The sequence below is a fragment of the Tupaia chinensis genome, unplaced genomic scaffold (genome assembly GCF_000334495.1).
Source record: "Tupaia chinensis unplaced genomic scaffold, TupChi_1.0 Scaffold148019_1, whole genome shotgun sequence".
Taxonomy (NCBI): Eukaryota; Metazoa; Chordata; class Mammalia; order Scandentia; family Tupaiidae; genus Tupaia; species Tupaia belangeri.
Window position 1 is genome coordinate 1454931 of NW_006207869.1, and position 20700 is coordinate 1475630.

At 39.3% G+C, this 20700-nt stretch overlaps 1 protein-coding gene across 2 annotated transcripts in view; it reads left to right on the forward strand.

The window, feature by feature from the left end:
* The window catches only part of EPHA4 (EPH receptor A4), a 192427-nt gene that overhangs the window by 88179 nt on the left and 83548 nt on the right, over positions 1-20700 (forward strand). For both annotated transcript variants that reach the window (XM_006170111.2, XM_006170112.2), the window contains exon 4: positions 12358-12513. In XM_006170111.2, coding sequence (XP_006170173.1) covers positions 12358-12513 — 156 coding nt within the window. The remainder of the gene's footprint in view (positions 1-12357; positions 12514-20700) is intronic.

Consider the following 20700-nt stretch of genomic DNA (forward strand, 5'->3'; position numbering starts at 1 on the left):
CAAACCTCTCTACATATATATATATATATATATATATATATATATATATATATACTAGAGCCTCTCACTTGTATGATCAGTCATTTCCATGTAAAATTGCAAGCCTAATTACTTTTGTATGGAGCCCTGGTGAAAGATGACAAAGAAGAAAGCCAGGATCACCAGCCACAGATCAGAGCTAGTGGTATTCCATTCCATTACCTTTATATGTATGTGGAGGAAGGCTGCTTCTTTATTTTTCCTTTATTTTTGTTGTTGTTGTTTTTTCATTTTTGCCATAGGGCACATGGGAGCTCGGTGGAAGACATAGTGAGTTATGAGAAGGAAAGTGACAAATCATTCCCCAGGGGAGGTGGCCACGCCTCGACTCCTTCTCCTGACAATGAAATTAGGTCTTTTAAATGTGCCAACTCTACTCATTAATTTGCTTCTCTTCAATATTTAGTTGAACTTTGCCTACTTAGAAACTTCTACTCTTCACACTTGCTTCCTCAAAATATACCAAAGAGAAATAGCTCCTCAGTTAGGTTGTCTGTTTTAAAAGCACGAAGGGAAAATAAATTATCTCTCCATTGCATTCCTTAATGTTTGTGTTCAATAATTTTTTATGGAGTTAATTTAGATTTAGCAGGCTTTATGTGAATTTTCTCCTAGAGAATTTACCACATCTTATGTGAAAACTATTTACAACTGACATTTTAGAATTACCTACCCATTTAGGGATTAAACTGCATTCTGTTCATGAAAGATCAAATTGACTTTCAGCATAGGTTTTTCTACCATTCTCCCTCACTCCCACTTCTCTTGTCGGCTCTTCTGAAAGCTAGTCGTAAGATAAGAGAGAAAATGATGTAGAAGACAGAGGATAGAAAACAGGAGAAAACTGTGGCTTACTGTAGGAAAAGACTTGGCTTATAAACTATTGGTAGAAAGAAAAACATCTTGAAAATCCAGCCTAGTGATTTATTTAATTTAAAGAACCTACTTTTCTAAAATCAAAATAGATTTTATTTGAAACCTACTTTGCCTATGTTTTTTTTAATGAATTACTTATTTTATTTTATTTAGTGTCATTATTATTTTTTTCAATTAAACCAGAGAGAGAGAAAGAGGGAAAGTAAGAAAGTAAGCTGCCAAGTTCAGGACTCGAGCCATGGTTAGCCATGTGGGAGTCCAGTGCCTTCACCACCATGCCACTTGCCAACCCTGCCTACGATTATTAAATAAGCCCCATATGGTATGAGCTAGATTTCAATGTTAATTCATGTTAATAACAAAGATAATACAAAATTATGGATGTTTTCCCATAGTGGTTTTGAAATGATACCCAGTCATATTTAAAATCAAAACAAAATTTGAGATTTTTAAAGTAATACAGGGGTCACCATCTTCATCTTATTTCCCGGGTAGGTGCCTGTTATGTGAGCAGTTAGTACACACAGCTCTGTGCTTGGTCCCTCAGATGTTGTCTCATTGTCTCTCATCAGCACTGCAGATGAGAAAACTGAAGTTTGGAGTAGTACGATACTTTGTTGAAGTTCATGCACCCAGTAAATGGCCGAGATATGAACCCAGTGCAGTTCTCTGTGCCTCCGGCGACAAATTCAGGCTTTCCTCATTCTGTCTCCCAGGGTCCTTGTTATAAATGATAAGGCAGTGTCAGAGAAATCAGACAGTGAGTATAATTTTTTATTATTATTGTAGGTTTTTGCCATAGTATACATGTGCTTGCTGGAGAGAGACAGGGAGAGAAGGAAAGTGAAGAATCACCCCCCAGGGGGAATGGCCACACCTCAATCCCTTCTCATTTATTCTTCTCTGGGGATTTGGGACATACATGTACACATGCCTAGCATGATTTTCAAGCTACCAGGTCTGGCCAGACATGGTCAGCCACGTAGAAGTTCAGTGCTTTAACCATCACACCACCTACTGGCCCAAAGTATAAATTTTTGATAGAGAAATAACCAGTGATCTTTTTCATAGTTTATTATTTGCCTGTGTCATTCTTACATTCTTATTTTTGTTGACTATGAAACATATCTGTCCTAAATGCCTTAAGTTTTCTAAATGGATATCTGTTATGTTTCTTTATATACTTGATCAAGGTAGCCAAAATGAAAAACTTCAATTTTATCTGAACCCACTTGTCTCCACAGTCTCCCCTAAAGCCATTTCAAAGTAATATCCTGAGGATACTAAAGACCAGCCTCAGGCTAGAGCCTTCAAAACAACTTAGCATGTCTTTTACAAATTACTCAAATATGTACTAGAGAAAGTGAACTTTCATATGAGTGGGATAAATTTGAATTTACAGTTTTGCACTTGTCTTTTGAAAAGTAGTTTCTCAGAGTGCACCCCAAGTCCCCAAATAAATAAGTTTCATACTTCAGATTTCTAAGAGTCATCAGGTCTAACCACGCTGAACTTACTACCTAGAAAGTGGAGGATGAGGGTCAGATGGTGGCGCAGTGGTCAACGCAATGCTCTGGGGGACGGTGTCACATGGGAAGGTTCTTGATTTATGTCACTGAGTTTTCTGAGTATGCAGGACACATGCTGGCCCGTGATCCAGAGCTGGCCTTTTGGGGGTGCTGTCGCTCTCTCTTTCTTTCTCCTTCTTTCTCCATTCATGGAAGAAATAAATACATTTTAACAAACCTTTTTAAAAAGAAAAGTTTCTGAAATCAAATGAATACGAATAATTAATCATGGCATTTAATTGTGGTGAGACATAGTATTGGAAAACAGTACTGATCAGTTCACAGAATTGATGGCAGAGGACAACTAGTTATATAAGACAGTTTAGCAAATTTCCTTTGAATTTTACACTGTAACCTTTGGCATAACAGTTCTGTGTGTGAACCTGGTCTCTTTCACTACCATTTTTGTTCGTTTCTTTGTTTTTTTTTTTTTTTTTTTTTGCCTTGGAGCAATTTCTTTTTTTAAGGATATACTACTGCAAACTCTGTTCTATGTTGCGGACATTATAGGGCATATTTGTATTGCTTTGAAGGATCACTTAAATTTTATGAGAAAACCACTTAGGCTTTATATTTCAAAAATGTCAAATTTCTGACTTGCCTCTTCCTAATTCCAAGACCAATTGCTCTTCAATAAATGATAATTTGGCCCTGAAGCATTTAGACATTGGAAAGCAGATGCCCATTTGAGATAAGCTACACCTGAATATTTTTACTTAGCGATGGGCCTGTTTACAGTTAGGTAGTGTTCTCAAAGTGTGGTTCTTAGACCAGCAATCTTATTAACAATCTGGGAGTTCATAAAAAATGCAAATTCTCAGGCTCTACAAGATAATGTTCAACTTGGATTGGGGCCCAGGAGGTGGTTCTGTCATCCCCATGCATGCTGGAGTCTTGAGAAGGAAGATGCTAGCTTGTGGGAAGGAAGATTAAAAGACTAGTGGTTGGGGCCAACAGGTGGTATGGAGATTAGGGTAACTGGATTCCCACATGGCTGACCACGGTTCAAATCCCAGACCCAGTGGCTTGAAAATCATGCTTGATGTATGCACATGTGTGCCCTAAATCCTGAGAAGAGAATGGAGGAAAAGGGCTTGTGGTGTGGTCTCCCCCCAGGAGGGTGATTTTTATGCACCTCCCCCCATCTCTCTCCTCTCTGACAAGTGCATGCACTCTATAGCAACCCCCCCCAAAAAAAAAATTAAAAAATTAAGGGGCAAAAAAAAAGCTGAGTGGTTACTATGATTATAAGTTTGGCATCCCACCTGAGTTTGGATACGACGTCTTCACTTCAAAGGTTGTTCTTTCGTCAACAAATGTCCTAAACTAGAGTTTAGGACACAGGCAGCATGAACTAAGAGTCTGGCTACATCTTTCAAAGCTCTTGAACATTTTTTGTCTGGCCTTATCTGGGACTTGGTGTTAGGAGTAATTCTCCACAGGCAGGAGGTGTGGTGGTATGTGTCTGCATGAGTCATCGGTGCTGAGAATTTTCACGGCTTCTGTTGCTGTCTTCATGGTCTTATTATCTCTGAAACCAAAAAGAAATGCTATTCTTTTATTTTACAGATGAAAACAGTTTAAGCTCAGGATTCCCAGGAAATAAAAACCTTAAAACAATGTAAAATTAACAGGACCAGCACATGGTGTAGCAGTTGTGTCATTAAACTCCCATGTGGCCAACCACAGTTCGAGTCCTGGACCCGGTGGCTGGAAACTCATGCCAGTCATATGTGCATGCATGCACAAAATCCCAGGAGGAGAATGGAGGAGAAGGGATTGCAGCATGGCCATCCCCTCCCAGGCGGGTGATTTCTCACTTTCCCTCTCATTGTCTCTGTATCTCTCTCTCTCTCTCTCTGGCAAGCACATGCACTCTAAGGCAAAAACCTCTTAAAAATGTAAAGTTAAAACTAATCAGTGTACAGTTGCAAAAATTTGAAGTATCTAAATGAAATTGCCAAAAAAGTGGAATAGAAAGAGCTTCCAAATCAGGCTACATCATTTAATCAGGAAAAAAAACAATTTAGGAGTGATTTTTCTAACAGCAGTAAGTCAAATCAGTTTTTCCAGTAAGATAGTTGATGGAGAATTTATTCTTTCCAAGAGTACAAACATGCTCTTTATTAAATTTTATCACTCGAAAGTTAGGGAAACACTTCAGAGAAACATATATCAAGGAAGCGTAGGGCCCAGACAGGATCCTGACATGCTCCAGGAAGGAACTGTGGCCAGGGCAGTCAGCTCAAAAATGAACATGTTGGACTAGATCAGCAGTTGGCAGAGTCAGGCCTTTGGCCACATCCAGCCTGCCACTGCAGCTAAAAATGTTTTATATTGGATCAGCCAGTGGCGTAAGGTTAAGGCAGCTGGATCCCACTTGGCTGACAGCATGGTTTGAATTCCAGACCCAGCTGTTGGAAAAACATGCCATACGTGTGTGGATTTGTGGTCAAAATCCTGAGAGGGGAATGGAGGAGAAGGGATTGCGGCATGGCCATCCCCCCAGGAGTCACTTTCTCCCTTCCTCATTCTGTCTCTTTCTGGCCAGCGCTTGCACCCTATAGCAAAGCTAAAGAAAGTAGGAAAAAAAATAAAAAGGAAGGAAGTTAAGGAAGATTTTTTTTTTTTAATAGATAACACCCATAATTGATTTGGCCTTAGTGAACACTTTCTTTGAATCTCAGTTAAGTGAAATACTCTTTCTCCAATAAAGAATCCTGTTCTCCTCATTAATAAATCTATATTTTCAAAAAAATAATTACTGCTATTATATTTTGATTTTCATCACTAAAAACCTGTGAAAATTTGTTTTTTTCTTACATAAGTATCTTCGCAATATTCTTGGTCTTGACCTGCAAAGCCCAAATTATTCACTGTCTTGATCTTTACAGTAACATATCTTTGACTCTAGAATGAGATTATCTTTTTTAAGAATTATTTATTCAGTTTAATTTGTTGTTGCTATTATTATTATTTTTTATTATTATTAAATTTGACCAGAGAGAGGGAGAGGGAAAGTTAGAAAGTGAGCTAAGAGAGGGAAAGTGAGAAAGTGAGCTGCCAGGTCTGGAATGCGTGGTCAGCCAGATGGGAGTCCACCAGCCACCTCCAGCCTTGAGATCATCTTTTAAAGAACTCTCAGTAATCCAGTTTTCAATCATTCCTAACACATAGCAATAAAACCGGTTTGCAGTTCCAGTGATTTGGACCATATCAAACTGTCTTGTTTGGCTACATGTTACTATTTACAAGTAGAATAGAATTGGATGCGTCCAATAATGGAACCTCATTTTTCAGTAACATTTGTCCACCTACAACCCGTGAAGGTGAAAAAGTAAGAGGAGAAATCTCTAAAACTTCAAGTCATCCTGCCTGGGTTGGAAAGCCAGCCCTCCCTGGTAAAACCTCTCTGCCTCAGTTTTTCCATCTGAACTATGGGAAATCTATGCATTAATGTTCGGAGCTTCCTCATGATGACTGAGGTTTGCACATTTTTTTAATAAAAATTTCAAAGCAAGAACCCTCTTTGACAAAGGATTTTTCTTTCCCATCATTTATTCCTACTTTCTTAATATAATCATCTAGAAAGTAAACAGAATCAGACAACTAATTTGATAATGTCCGTAAAGTGATTTTGGTATTCTAAAATAGATTCCTGAACATACTGGATGTATGACATATCTAGGTCACAAGAGATGAGTTCTCCATCAAGCCTGTCTGAAAGTACTGGTCTGATATGCCCACATGATAAGCTTAGAGAGACCTCAGGCCTGCCTTTGTCAAATGGTCTTTGGGGACCAGTTTGCATAAATGTTTCAAATTTCCTTACCAGTCACTGTTGGAATTTCAGTTGTGACCTTCAGGAAACTTCCTATTAAAATGCAAATTTGTTACCTGGGAAGGTAATTTTTAACCCCTCATTAATGTCTATTTGTTAGTGCTTTAGCCCACATTAGGTTTTTCAAATGAGTTATCTGGCTGAGAGCAGTACTTCAAAAGGTGAATCAGATCCTCCTAGGTAGAGGCTCAGGATAGCTTTTGAGAAGTTTTGTGGGTGTTTTGTGGGATACCTCATTTATTTCTTTCAGCACCCACCTTTGCAAAAGTGCATGTGGCTACACATGTGTGTGTTTACATGTACACATGAGACCTCACACCCTAGTCTCGAGACAGCATCGTCCAATAGAAACAAAACGTCAGCCCTGTAATTTTAAACTTTTTAGTAGTCAGACTGGAAAATATTTTTCCAATCTAGAAGGTGAGGTTAATACAAAAATTGTAATGAGACATTTTACGTTTCATGATAATACATTTTAGAAATCTGGTGCATATTTCATAGTTGTAACTGGTAACTGATGCAGGAATGAAAAGCGCAGGGATGACTGGGTCCAGCACCTGCAGTGAGACATGGGCTCTTGTCTCATGCTCCGGAAGAATTAGAGACATGGACACAGAGAATGGGTATAGCAAAACAGGGAGTTTATTGAAGGAGAAAGAAGGAAAAACATATCCCAAGAAGGAAGAGGTCCTAGAAAATGGGTTGCCAAGGAGAAACTGGGGCAAGGGGTTTTTTATGTGGGTCAGAAGGGCTGTCTTGAAGCTTGTGTGTGCATTTCTCTCATGGTGGGGAGGGGGCACATGTTGGATGTGTCCAATTATTCTAATTTTGGAGTGGGTGTGAAGATCAGGAGATAAGCTCTGGGCCATGAAAAATATGATTTTATCTTCTTCTGGGAATATGGTGGAGCACGGAAAAAAAGCCTTTGTTTTAGGTCTGGGTCTTGCCGCCCAGGTCAGTCACTGAGTCACTGCTGCAAGCAACTGAGTTGCTTTGTATCCATCTTAAAACGTAACCATTTTGTGATTCCATCTTGGGCCTATATCCTAACTAAATTTTCAGGGTCTCTGTCTCCTGCCTCATAACCAGTCTTAATTCAAATGCTTGCACCAAAAGTAAGTACTTTATTGGATAGTGCAGCTCTGAGAGCCTAGAAAGGAAAGTGGATAACAGTGGATTACAGTGGATCACAGATCACAAAGCGTAGCTGCTGATGGCAGCCATGGGTTTGGCAGGAAGAGGAGGGGGGAATGGAAATGGGCACCATCCCCACCCCACCATTATATCCAAGTCATATTTTTTCTGAAGTCCAGTCCTAACTAACCCTATGTAACATATAAACAAACTTCTAGGAGAACGTAAGCCCTGGAGTTAGATGCATGATTGGACTTTTCATTGTGTGTCCCTGAACAAGTCACTTAAAACTCTTCATTTGCAAAATGGGAATAAGGATATACCTCAAACTCAACAGCATTATTGTGCCCATTAAATAAATAATGCATCGAAACGCAGTAGATACTCAGCAAATGCGTGATAGTTGTCATCGTAGCTGCTATTATCACCTACTTTTACAAATTAACTTGTTCAAAAAAATGAGCTGTGAAGATAATCAGGTACTGTCAGTCTTCCCATGTTTCTTAAATAAGGGGGAAAATGGTCATAACCATCTACATGAGATATTTCTAAAAGTGTAACTATAATCAGCTTATTAAATCAGGCATTACATCCTCATGTACACACATCTATATGCCAGAAATCCAGAAGATACTACGATACTTTTAAAAATGTTTATATTTTTAACAGAAAGTAATTACTTCTAAGAATATTACAATGAAACTTTACTGATGACTCTCTTAAAATGCAACCTTGTTATGGTATGGGTGAGCCAGTGAAAGAGAAGCGTTTTTCTTCCTCTCCCCCTCCATCTTCTTTATTTAAAGTCTGCAAAAAGAGCTATCAATAATTAAACCAAAGGCTAAAGTAATAAAATACAAAGGGTGCACTACACATGTGGACTGATCTTCCCACAGTGACATGTTCAGAAGGCCAAGAAGGGAACCCAGTCATATCATATCTGTCTCGTGAAACTTCCCTGGAAAAAAAGCAGAAGAAAGATGTTTCTTGAGGGACCAGGAGGTGGTGTGTTTAAGGCCCTGGACTCCTGTATGATTTACTGCTGTTTGAGTCCTAGACCTGGCAGCTTGCTTTCTCACTTTCGCTCTCTATCTGTCTCTGGTGAGTGCATGTGCCCTATAGCAAATTAATAATAATGATGATGATGATGATAATAAATAAAATAAAATAAAATAAAATAAAATAAAATGATTCTTTAAATAAAACATGTTTTTTGAGAGTCCACTTTGGACTCTACAGGCTTCCTTACAAAGTTATTATTATTCAAAAATACAGTGTAACAGTTCTCACCTGAAAGAGAACGCTGGGAAATAATAACACGTGTCAGTGCTTGCTAGGCCACGTACATCTTTCTCAGAGGTTTTGTTTAGAAAGAAAGAGATCGTGAACATTTTCAGACACGAGGAAGCAGTGAATAAAAGCAGGATGTGCTTCCACAGTCGTGCAGCAGATGCTGGGAGGCTGTGAACCACACAGAGCGAAAATGTACTGAACTGTCAATTTAGTAGGTCATTTCGAATGTAGGCAGCAAAATGGCTGTGTGTGTGAAAAGCCACTACTATATTTCGAGAAAGCTTTTCTAAGAATCCTGAAATATTAATAACATGGTCTTAATGTGGTTGAAGACAAAAGAATGTGTTAAGGGTAGCAAGGGCTGCCGAGAATAGCACAATGACAATTTTGTATTTTCTGCTTGTGCTTGTAAAAGCAAGAGGGAATGAGTAAAAATAGCGTGTTTAAAGAACAACAGCCCTCAATTTTCCAGATGGGTATAAAATTCTGTATTTTCCAAATGAATTCACATATATTTATTCTTGGTAACACTAATATCAGCCTTTGAGGAAAAATAGAAAAAATAGGTGCATTTGTAAATTTATTTTTTCCTTAAATTCACATGATAGACACAACAAATTCTTAAACTTTGAGAAATTCAAGATATCTTCTAATTTGAGTTTTGTAAACTATGAGTTGAATTTTTTTTTTTTCTAGAAAGATTATTGCTATAGGGTGCGTGCACTCGCTGGAGAGACGGAGAGACACAGAGAGAAAGAAAGTGAGGAATCACCACCCAGGGGAAAATGGCCATGCTGTAATCCCTTCTTCTCCATTCTCCTCTTGGGATTTTGGACACGCAAGCACACGCACCCAGTGTGAGTTTAAGCCGCTGGTGCAGGACTTGAACCACGATCCACTAAGTGGGAGTCTGGCGACATAACCATTACATCATCTGCTGGTCCCATGAGTTGAATTTTTTGAAGTTTATTTCTTTCTTCCATGAGTGAGAGAGACAGAGAAAAAACACCCCCAACCAGGCCTTGCTGCCGTGTTTCTCCCCAAGCCTTGGCCACCCCAGGATTATGGTCACTCCCATGCCTGGTGTAGTCAGGAAACTCTCTAAACATGAACCCAAACCTCCCTGGTAGGTCAAACTTACAGGGTGTTGTGCCACTGACTGACATTGGAGTTTAATTTTTTAACTCAAAGTAGTCTTGTCAGAGAAATGGAGAGAACAGTTATGCTTTGTTTTGTTTCTCACAAGTTTTTAAAATGTGCTGTTTTTGCATTGCGATGATTAGTCATTGGCCGATTTTTTTTGTCATCATCAGTTTTCTGCTCGCACTGTGCGTTTTCAGATTTTGCTGCTTCATGAAATCGAGATGCACAACAATCAGTCAAAAACATGCAGAGTTTTTCTGAAAAGTTACAATCAGTCTATGCTTTCTTGGTTGCCACAAGTTGCTTTGGTTGACTGCGGCGAACCGAGTGACAGGCAGGACCCACTGGGTCTGTGTTGGTGTTCAGGGACTCATTGTGTTTGATGTAGGAAAGCCAAGCTTGAGCCCTACTGCTTCTTTCTACCAAAGCTGGGGTTTCTAATTTTAATCAAAACCCCAGGGCCATCTTAAGCCTGACCCAAAAAGCACTTTGCAAGTTGAACCTTATCTAATTATGCAATAGGTATAACCTTGAGGCACGTAAATCTTAGTCACTGGAGCAACTTGTTTTTCTAAGATGCTCCGGTCCAGTGAAAGGCGAAAGCAAATAGGGAGAGATTGATCTCTGAGTGCTTTTATTGTCAGTGCTCCACACATCATAAAATTTGGGCTTGCTCAAGAAAATTCCATAAACAACTTCGGTTAATAAGAGTGAAGTAACTGTGTGCCTTCCTGAGCACCTGCTAAACTTTCTTTCCGCTTGCCATGACAACAGCATGATTAAGAAAATGCAAACAGGATAGGCGAGAGAGAGGGGCAGACTTCAGCTAGAAGGCGCGTGGATGCTTGATGGAAAAGTGACTGTGGGGAGACTGTGGCTGTCTCCACTGAGAATCACGTAGTTTGTGGCTCTTTACATCTCCTCAGTAAGATTTGCTGGATTCCTAGCATGGCTGGTCTCATAGTGCAACAGCCAATGGAAAATACCTGATGAGGCCGTCTCCCAGCTGGTGTTTGTGGTAGCATAGTCACAGCTGAAAGACACAAAAAATGGAGGGAATTGAGAATGAATCATGCTCGAAAGACTGTGGGTAGCTGTCATTTTGTTTTTACACCTCTGGTGTTATAGAATAATTTTATTTTTTTAAGTTTATGTTTCTTCTTTTATCATAGTGAGAAATAGAAAGACATGCTGTAATTCTTACCTCTTCACCCCCACCTCCCCGCTTTCCCGGCCAGCCAGGATGATGGGCGAGCACAGGCCTGTGCAGGGTGACCTCTGAACCCAACTGCAACCTTCCATATATAGTCAACTCTGCCTGAGTAGTGTACTACCGCTGTGCCACCAAGCTGGACCAGGAAACTTGGTTTTTCATGCCTTTTTCTCTGTGCATTTAATCCTGATTGTGTGGATCCATTTTTATTTTGTGTTGAGACAAATCTGGGAGGTGATTATGAGGGACATAGGAGAGAAAAAAGGAGGGAAGTCAGGTCCTATTAATTATTTTTTATTGTGAGGTTTCACAAAATTATGGAGTTTTTCCACATTAGTGAAGTAGTCTTCAGTGTCGGTAGGTGATGTTTGTGAAGATGAAGTCATGGAAAGCGTGCCAGGTGCACAAAGAAGCATACGGCCCGTGTTCTTGGCACTAGTCTCTTGGCAGGAGGGGGTTGCATTGTTGGAGATGGGTGCTGAGAAAATGGAGAGAGGGAAACACAGAAGAATTTTGTTAACTTGAAAATAAGCAAAAATAATACTTGCAGATCTAAGAAAAAAATCCATAATATATTACATTATATTCCAGAATCTATAGCTGGCAGGTTTTAATGACTTCGCTCTGAAACTGACACTAACGACCTCATGTCTTTTCATACTTGGTCACTATAGTTGGTCTTTCAATTTGGTTCTCTCTGTAGCTATAATTAGGAAATAATCACCAACCAATTTTTTGTTAGCACTTGGATACACTTCCAACAGGTTGGTTAAAGATCGTGCTCTCGGATTCTCTAGCATGTGGTTAAGCATACAGACTTCGGGGCAGAATGCTTGGGGTCAAAGCTGACCGCTGACACATACCAGATGCGTGGTCGTGTGCAGGTAATTAACTGCTCAAAGCTGGAATTCCTCATTTATAAGCTAAAGATAATAACAGTCTATGGAAAAAGGGGTGCTGTAAGGATTAAGTTATGTAACTGGCACATAGAAAGTTGTTTAGTCAACTTCAACTATAATTTTACTTGATACCACCAATTTTAAGATTTCTTCTATGAGGCTGACCGTGAATGTTACTGCTTCTTAAAGAGTATTTATCATCAGTTAATATTTTGAGTTGCTTACCTGTGTCTCAAGTCAGATGATCACCAATGATAAGCAAAACTTCTCCCCTCCTCTGAATCAAGGAGATGGCTTCGCTTTTTGCATGCTGTATTTACAGTGGTTTGTATTTGTTTTATTTTTCTGTAGCTTGCAAAATTGGATATTACAAAGCTCTCTCCACGGATGCTACCTGTGCTAAGTGCCCACCCCACAGCTACTCAGTCTGGGAAGGAGCCACCTCGTGCACCTGTGATCGAGGGTTCTTCAGAGCTGACAACGACGCCGCGTCTATGCCCTGCACCCGTAAGTAGTTTGCGTGTCTCCCGTTTCTGTCATACCCACAGCTGTCATGATCACCTAGCAGGGCACTGCCAGGCCCTCTCTCAGGAAAATCAGGCAGGGGGCAAATTAGATCAAACATTCATCCCTTCTCAATCATAGCAGGGGAAACGCTTATGGAAAAAAAAAAAAAAGGATCATTTTCCATGTTTCTGGTTGCCTTCAAAACACACAGCTGCTGAAGAACTACTTTGTGGAGCAGAGACTGAGTGTTCAGGGGTTGTCTGACAGGGTAATTAGAGCTGAGATCGGAATTTATAAATGGCTTTACCACTGCATCGAGGACTCAGGGAAGCTCCACAGCTGCCAGAGAAACAGGTAGAGGGCAGGGTTTGGGGAAGTGATGTCAGTCTGTAAAGGGGCAGCTCAGTGTGCACTGAGGTCATTGCTTGCTTGGTCATTACAACTCTTCCTTCCCTCCTCACGGTTTTGTATACACAATAACTTAGGCCTGAATCCTCACAAGTGCTTGTTTAATGATAGGCTCTTAAATGCCGAGTTAATGAATGGATGAGGCTGGCAAATTTGGTATGAAGAAAGGAGCAGAAGAATCTCTTCTCGTCCTTTATATGGACAAGTGTTCCCACGTGTTGCCATTCTTGCAAATACGTTCTGGGCTTCACAGACCCTGGGATGGCTGTGACTTTGACCAGAGCAGGGAGCATGGGCCCAGGCTTCCTCCATGTGCTTCCATTAGGTGGGTTTTTGTTTGGAGGGATATAGCCTAGTGATTTGGTACGCAGAACTTTCACCAATTAGTTTGTTTTCTAGACCACTGTTTAGTAGCTCAGTGACCATTTAGCTTACTTAAGTCTCAGTTTTCTTCTCTGTGTAATGGACTTTGATAACAGTACCTGAATTGATATTGAATACTCCCTGTTGTTTCTGTGTTAGGCAAAATGCACAAAAATATGTTACTTGATATATTTTAGCTTTTACTATCCCTATGGCCATTTTTTTGTTCTCTAACATCTTGGCAGGCCTAGAGCCCACATCACTGCAAATAGAAGGTTTTTGTTTGCTTGTTTTTAAGTTTTGAATGTTGTGGTTGCTGTAAGGCCATTGTCAAGAACCATCATATATCCCTTTTAAAAGGAGTGGGAGGAGAGATTTCAGTTCCTTCCCAAATATGTACTGAAATTATCCTAACCTTTGAAGCTTCTTCCATAAAAAAGGATAATAATAATAACAGTAATTATGGTGTCTTAGGTACTTTCAATAAACCTTATCACATGGTTCATATTATAATTAATTACCATTTTCCACAGAGGTTAAGTTACAAGATCCCCAGTGGATGCCTGAACCTATGGATAGTACCAAATCCTATTTATGCTATTTAATCCTCTATGTTCATATGTATGATCAAGTTTAACTTGTAAATTAGGCACAGTTAAAGATGAATAACAGTAAGAATGAAATAGAACAATTATAATAATATACTGTAATACAAGTAATATAAATGTGATTTCTCTCAAAACATCTTGTTGTACTATATATGCCTATGTTTGGATTAGGGGTTGCCCATGGGTAACTAAAGCAGCAGAAGGCAGATCCATGGATAGGGAAGGACTATTGTGTAATGAGTATGTAAAAAAAGCATTGCCTTCATTTCATTAATACAAAAGGTTACTGTAAGTGTGGATATGTTAAGCAATGTGCCCAAGACCACACCCACCTTGGTGATAGAGCAGCACAACCTGAAGACTCAGTTTCTATTTCCTGGGAGGTGCTCTTGCCTGATGTCTCAGACTAAGCATAAACTTCCAGAGTTAAGAAGTATCCCAGGGCCAGTCTTAGGTATAAGGATTGCTTGCTTTGCCTTCTTCTTCTTTTTTTTTTTTTAGATTTTTGCTGTTGGGTGCATACACTTGCTGTAGAAACAGAGAGAGACAGAAAGCGAGATATCACTCCCCCGTGCCCCCCGAGGGGGATGGCCACGCTGCAATCCCTTCTCCTCCATTCTCCTCTCAGGATATTGCGCAGCCACACACACATGCCCAGGGTGAATTTCAAGTTGCTGGGTCCAGGACTTGAACCTCAGTTGGCCATGTGGCAGTCCAGCAATGTAACCATTATGCCACCTGCTGGTCCCAGATTTGCCTTCTATTTTTGTTCTATTCATAGACTAAATACTTTCTCCAAATGGCCACTTTTGTCTGACCTGCTCAAGTTCCAACCTTTTTTCTTTTCTAGGTATTTTTTATGCTACGTTCTATTTTGTATGATTCATATAATAAACCCCTCACTTCTATTCATGCCCATTACCAACAGTTCTCTAGTTGTGGGAATTTAGGACACTATAGCAAACTCAAGAAGAGATATTTGGGGCTAACTTGTTCATAACTGTTGTCTACTTGCATCACGCTGTCCACAACCTGCTTCCCATACGGATAAAGCCTTCTCTAGGTTGAGGTTCGAGTGTAATATTAGCATCATCTTTGGTGGCAATATAGCCTGAACTTCTCTCCCAGGTAGTTTTCAGTTTCATGATCTGACTTGTTGTCTAGCATTCTAGGGGACCATGTGCCAGTCATTTAATTACTGAGTCTTATTACTCAGTAGTGTAAGGAATCTCAAAAGACTGCAGTGTGCCTAGAATATGTGCCATATGTATGATGAGGATGTGGTAGTTGAATCCTTGAAATTTTATTTTATTTACTTTTTTAGGCGAAAAATGTTAGCTTTGTTCTGAGGATGCAAATTAAATAAGAAAATTGATGTTAGTATATGAATGAATCAAAAAGTTTTATGATTAAAGTATTTTTACATTATTCAGAAATTGTTTTTAGGAATGTTCAGGGAGGAAGACTGGTGGCTTTTTTTTTGTCAATGATAGAAGGTCCCTGCAAACATTCATGCGGTAGGTTGTTCTGATTCATTTTCTCCCACTGTTGGAACTCCTTCTATATTTCACTACTCCAAGGTCTCTGCATTGCTGTAATGGTTATGGCACCCTCAGGCTTCAGTGAGGAGAAAACAGCTTCTGTGGCAACACCACAGACATGCCAGGCGACAGCCTTGGCTCCAACCACTAATCAACTTTACGATGTTGAAAGGATGTTTAACCTCTTTAAGCCCTAGTTTCCTTATCTTTTAAATGGGTTTTCACTGTTTATCCCTAGGGTTGTGGTCAGAAACACGAGAGAAAATATTTACAGAAGTCTGACACATAGTAGGGATCTAGTAAGTGTTTGTCTCATTCTTTTTTTTTTTTCTTTTCAGAGAGATTATTGCTATAGGGTGTGTGAGCTCTCTAGAGAGAGACAGAGACAGAAAGTGAGAAATCTCCCCCCCAGAGAAGATGGCCACATTACAATCCCTTTTCGTCCATTCTCCTCTCAGGATTTTGGGCACGCACACTCTCCCAGCGTGACTTTGAAGTCACTATGTCTGGATTCAAACTGCGGTCAACTATGTGGAGTCCAGCGATGTTACCGTTACTCCATCTGTTGGTCTCTGTTTTCTTTCTCTTTTATTCCCAGGTGATTATGTTCTTCTCCAAACAACCTCTACAGTGGTTGACAATGCCTCTGTGTCACTGATTTTCACTCTTGACTGCACAGTTCAAGTATTTGATGGCTGCACCAAATCCCAGGTTGTCTGGGGCTTAGGACTCAGGGATTAGCATGTTCACAGGTTGTCCCATCAGTTCCATTGTACAGAAGGGTGAGATGCAACTTCCCTAGTTGTATCTTCAAGTTCTTTTTCTACAAAATTAAATGTTAACCACATAATTTTCTGAAGACTTCCTTTGTGATAAAGATAATCACACTATGTTAATAAGTATACTAATAAGTTAGGCAGTAGAATTAGAATCTAGGTCTTAGTCTATGACGTTCCCTTCAATTTCTCCATTTCCATGGAAGGTAGTGGATCTGTAATGTCCAACTCACAAGCAACTAAATGCATGTGGTTGTTCAATTTAAAATCATTGATAATCTATCAAAAAATTCAGTTTCTTATTGAAGCTTGCTGCATTTTGAAGGCTTACTGGTCACATTGCATTAGTGGTAACCATACTCCACAACATAGCCATAGAATGTTCCTGTCATGGCAGAAAGTTCCACTGGGTAGTAGACATTTCAATAGAGAAGACAATGAGAGGTTCTCAAAGAACTTCTCATTCAGATAACCCACAGAATTACCCTCCCCACTCACACCCTGCCCCCAGCCTTATCGGATTCTCTTGACAAGATGTGGGGATGGAAAGGAACGTAAACATCAGGGATCCTTTCAAACTGATTCCAGCCTCTAATCAGTTCTTCCCAGTTGGTTAAGCCAGGTGACAAACCCAATTCCCTTGTGCTGACAGCCATGATAATCAGGCACCTTCTTTGTTCATTATGCTGTCTTTAACCCCGGCATTCTTATGCAGCCCTGCATTTAGTGATCGCTCACTGTGACGGCACACTAATGAAGAAATAAAACACACTATCTGAGACTCATTCTTTAAGCCAAAGAGAGACTGTGCTCCACTGGCTTGCAAAATCAGGTTTTTGTTCACTTGGAGAACGATTAGGCCAGGTGAATACAAGTCACATTGGCTAATTTAGAAGGAAACGCCCAGGAAGTTCACACCATCTACCTTGCTGGAGGACTAAAGACAATTTCATAGTAAATAAACTTTATCTTTAGAAGGACTTTTGATGGGACTTCCTCTGGTTAGGTCAACATTAATGGCTTCTTGTGAAACATGCTGAGAACTTTCAATAGAAGCTTCACCTGAACCTTTTTGAGAAAATAACCCCTTTCTTGTTTAGAACAAGGGGTTTGGAACTGTGCTTCTTAAACATCAGTGTGCATGGCAGTCAAATGGAAAGTTTTAAATAAGACATAGCTAGGTTTGGGATTCTGAATTCCTAACAGGTTTCCAGGTGATGCTTAAACTGCTGGTGTGTGAACCATCTTCACATACCAGGAATTCAGATTTCCTGCCTGATGGGTTGCAGGAGATGGGCAGTCCTCTCTTCCACACCCGTAACTTTCAGACTTGTTCCTCAGTTCAGTGGTGACTCTGGAACGATATTTCAAGATTCTGAAAATTCTTTCTAAATGGAAATTGGATACTTCTTCTATCTCCTACATGAAGAAAATTTAACCTGGACCTGGTTTGGGGTCACATAATCAAATATGCTCACTATAGAATTTGTGTTTATTTGTCTGTTTTTGTTGTGTGTGTGTGTGAATTATTTATTTATTTATGTCTTCCAGAATCCCCACTAGGTTATTGCCAAAGAGCAGAAATATTAGTGTTCACCTCAGACACCTGTTTCAGTTAAGAGAAGCAACAGGGTTTCCTGGCAACTTTGCTAGCAGAACAGACACAATTCCTCTATACACATAAGGATGCCCTTTAAGCCGATGAAGGAATTTTGATTTCATGAATCATTTCTTAGCAGGAATTTTGCTGTGACATTTTTATTAATGGAATTAATGTCCTTTAACTTGGCATATGACTCTAGTTCCTCTTCCTTACTCTTCTCTTCCTTCAGTCTGGAATGTAGTCTAGCAGTCAGCAGTGTGGGAAGGAGTGGTCAACAGCATGTCCATACAGGACGATAATTTGATTGCTTTAGTCACTGAGTTGCTTGTCAATGATCATAGTAAGAACAATCTTCTTTTCCCCTAGTGAGAGTCTGAGCAATAGCATATGTAAGGTAACTTTCTAATCCTTCATTGTTTTTCAAAATATGCTAGAAATGAAAAATGCCTTAAAAGGTGGTTGATTGGTTTTGTATTTCAAAACAAAAGCAAAAACCAAACCAAAAAAAAAAAAAAAAACCAGCTAATTTGTTATTTTGCCACTTTTGCTTCTAAGCACCATTGCTAGAGTGGTTTTTCCCTATTTTTCAATTGGATATCTGTCCATGTGCTTTTGGTTGCTGTTTATTTAACTTGTTTGATGAAACTTATTACAGCCCCATGATTGGGAGTACTCTGTAAATGAGAGATTATTATTTTAGATTACCGACTTGAAGGGCTTTCACAGATCTGTCTCCAAGTAAACGGCCTTGAATAATTCAGTCAGCTGTGCCAAACAAACAAAGAGTGATTGATTGATACTTAGCTGTGGCCTAAAATATTCCAAAATTGCAGCTCTTAAGACAATTTATACTGGAAGAGCTTAGAGCTAATGAGGGCAAGTTTACCAAGATCTATCAGGAAAGGTCTTGATTGGAGAAAGCTATCTGCAGGTTTAGGTTATCAAGAAATTGAAATATGCAAGCTCTAAACAACAAACATCACTTATTTTGTCTTTACATTTGCCTTTTCTAATTGAATTTAGTGTGCCACTGTATTTCCTTCAGATAGTGTTTTGTTTTAAAATTACCATTTCACTTCTATTACTCAAAGCCCTCGCTTCTAATGCTTTCTGACAGTTATCAACATAATGAAGCCTAATGAAATGATGAGCAATCTTCAGTGGAAACCCAGTGTCAATCCCACTGGTGCTGTGTGACTGTGTTAAAATTTGAGTGCGAATTAAAATAACATCATCCTTACTTGTTTCCAAGGTCAGGCGAAGAAAAGGACTCTTTTTCTTTTATTTCTTTCCTTTTTTATTTTTTTTTAAGTGCTTTAATTTTGGGACTCTCATCCATTTTCAAACAAGCCCTTGAAGGTGCCCCTGATGTTCAGTTCAATTCCCTACCCCAAAGATTTACATGCTGAACAGTCTGGCTAAGGGATTTGGGGAGGGACGTCTAGAGTGAGGCTTTGATGTATAAACCATAGGATAAAAGGCAACCTTCGGTTTCAAGTAAACTATTTTTTTTTCACACAAAAGCATATTTCTTTTTGCTTTAGAGCTTCAAGTAACTAATAATGTAGTGATGGGGGAGGACTACATTCTATGGATTAGGTTACTAGGGTGCAGTTAGCTCTAGTAAAAAACTAGTTAGCTCTAGTTAAACTCTAGTTAGAAGAGTGAGAACAAAGGCCAAAGATGCCCAAGGTATAATTAATAATGTGTTTCAGAAGGTCCATTGTTTGATATCTAATAGTTTTATCAACCATACAGTTAATTTTGTGAACCTCTTTTTATGGAAACAAATTGAGTCCAAGATTTTCAGGAGAATTTCTTTCTTCATGTCATTTATCAAATATGCAATGTCATAGAATGGTTTCATATTGCATTCTGGTTGTCATGGGACAGAAACTCAAATTGAGACACTGACGCCCACATTGCCAGATTACGTGGTTGGATTTTAGTTCAGAACATATGGTCTTGCTGCCTGTTAGTTAGATGATAAGCTTGTCAATGTGCCTGTCCTTGAGCCAGACAGACTGATCAAAGTAACCAAAGACATTTGGACTCTTCATTTGCAACTTTCAACCTTTCCGATTTCTAGTCTTCTTTCTTAGATATCAATAGTTTAAGATCTGACGTTGGCTAGTGAGAAAACCACATCTTTGTTTCTTTTTTTTGAGAAAGTATTAATAGAACTTTAAATATTCATAGGAAAAATTATGTCTAGAGAACAAAAGGCCTGCTACTTGTCTGAAGGCAATTAAGGATATAGCGGAAAAGACCCAGACCACCAGGTGTACTTAATAGAAGGCACTAGATAGATTCCAGGTTGTTCGATTATCATTTGGTTGATTATAAAATTATTAAAGTTTCACGATATTTGTTATAGATTATCATCTCATTAAGTTCTTTAAAAAATAATGCTATTTTAGCCTCTCCTCTCCTACCTATTTCTGATTTAATAAGGATTAACAGTCCAATACAAATTCGACTGGAGAATGCATAGTTTGAGGAACACTAAGATATGCCCACATGAAAACTTGACTAATCTGCCAATGTCATTTAGCCAGGTTATGACAATTTTCCTACCACCATGAATAATTAAGTGTCTTGTCATCAACCAAGCACGATCATTTGTGGATGACATTTTTGGCGCTATTCACACAGTGGCTATTCATAGCATGCTTTTAGGAAATAGCATCAATTTTATTCTTTCTGAGATTTCCTGGAGTGGAAACTGGGTATCTTCTTTGCTATCAGCATTTTAATTTTCCTCCCGGAGTTAACTCTTGCTCCACATGTTATCTAAATTAGTCCAGCAGAAGATGAGCCGAGGTAAGAGTACTCTTCTGAGATAGAATCCACCTCCCCTCCCCCATGTTCATGATCTTTCTCTAGGG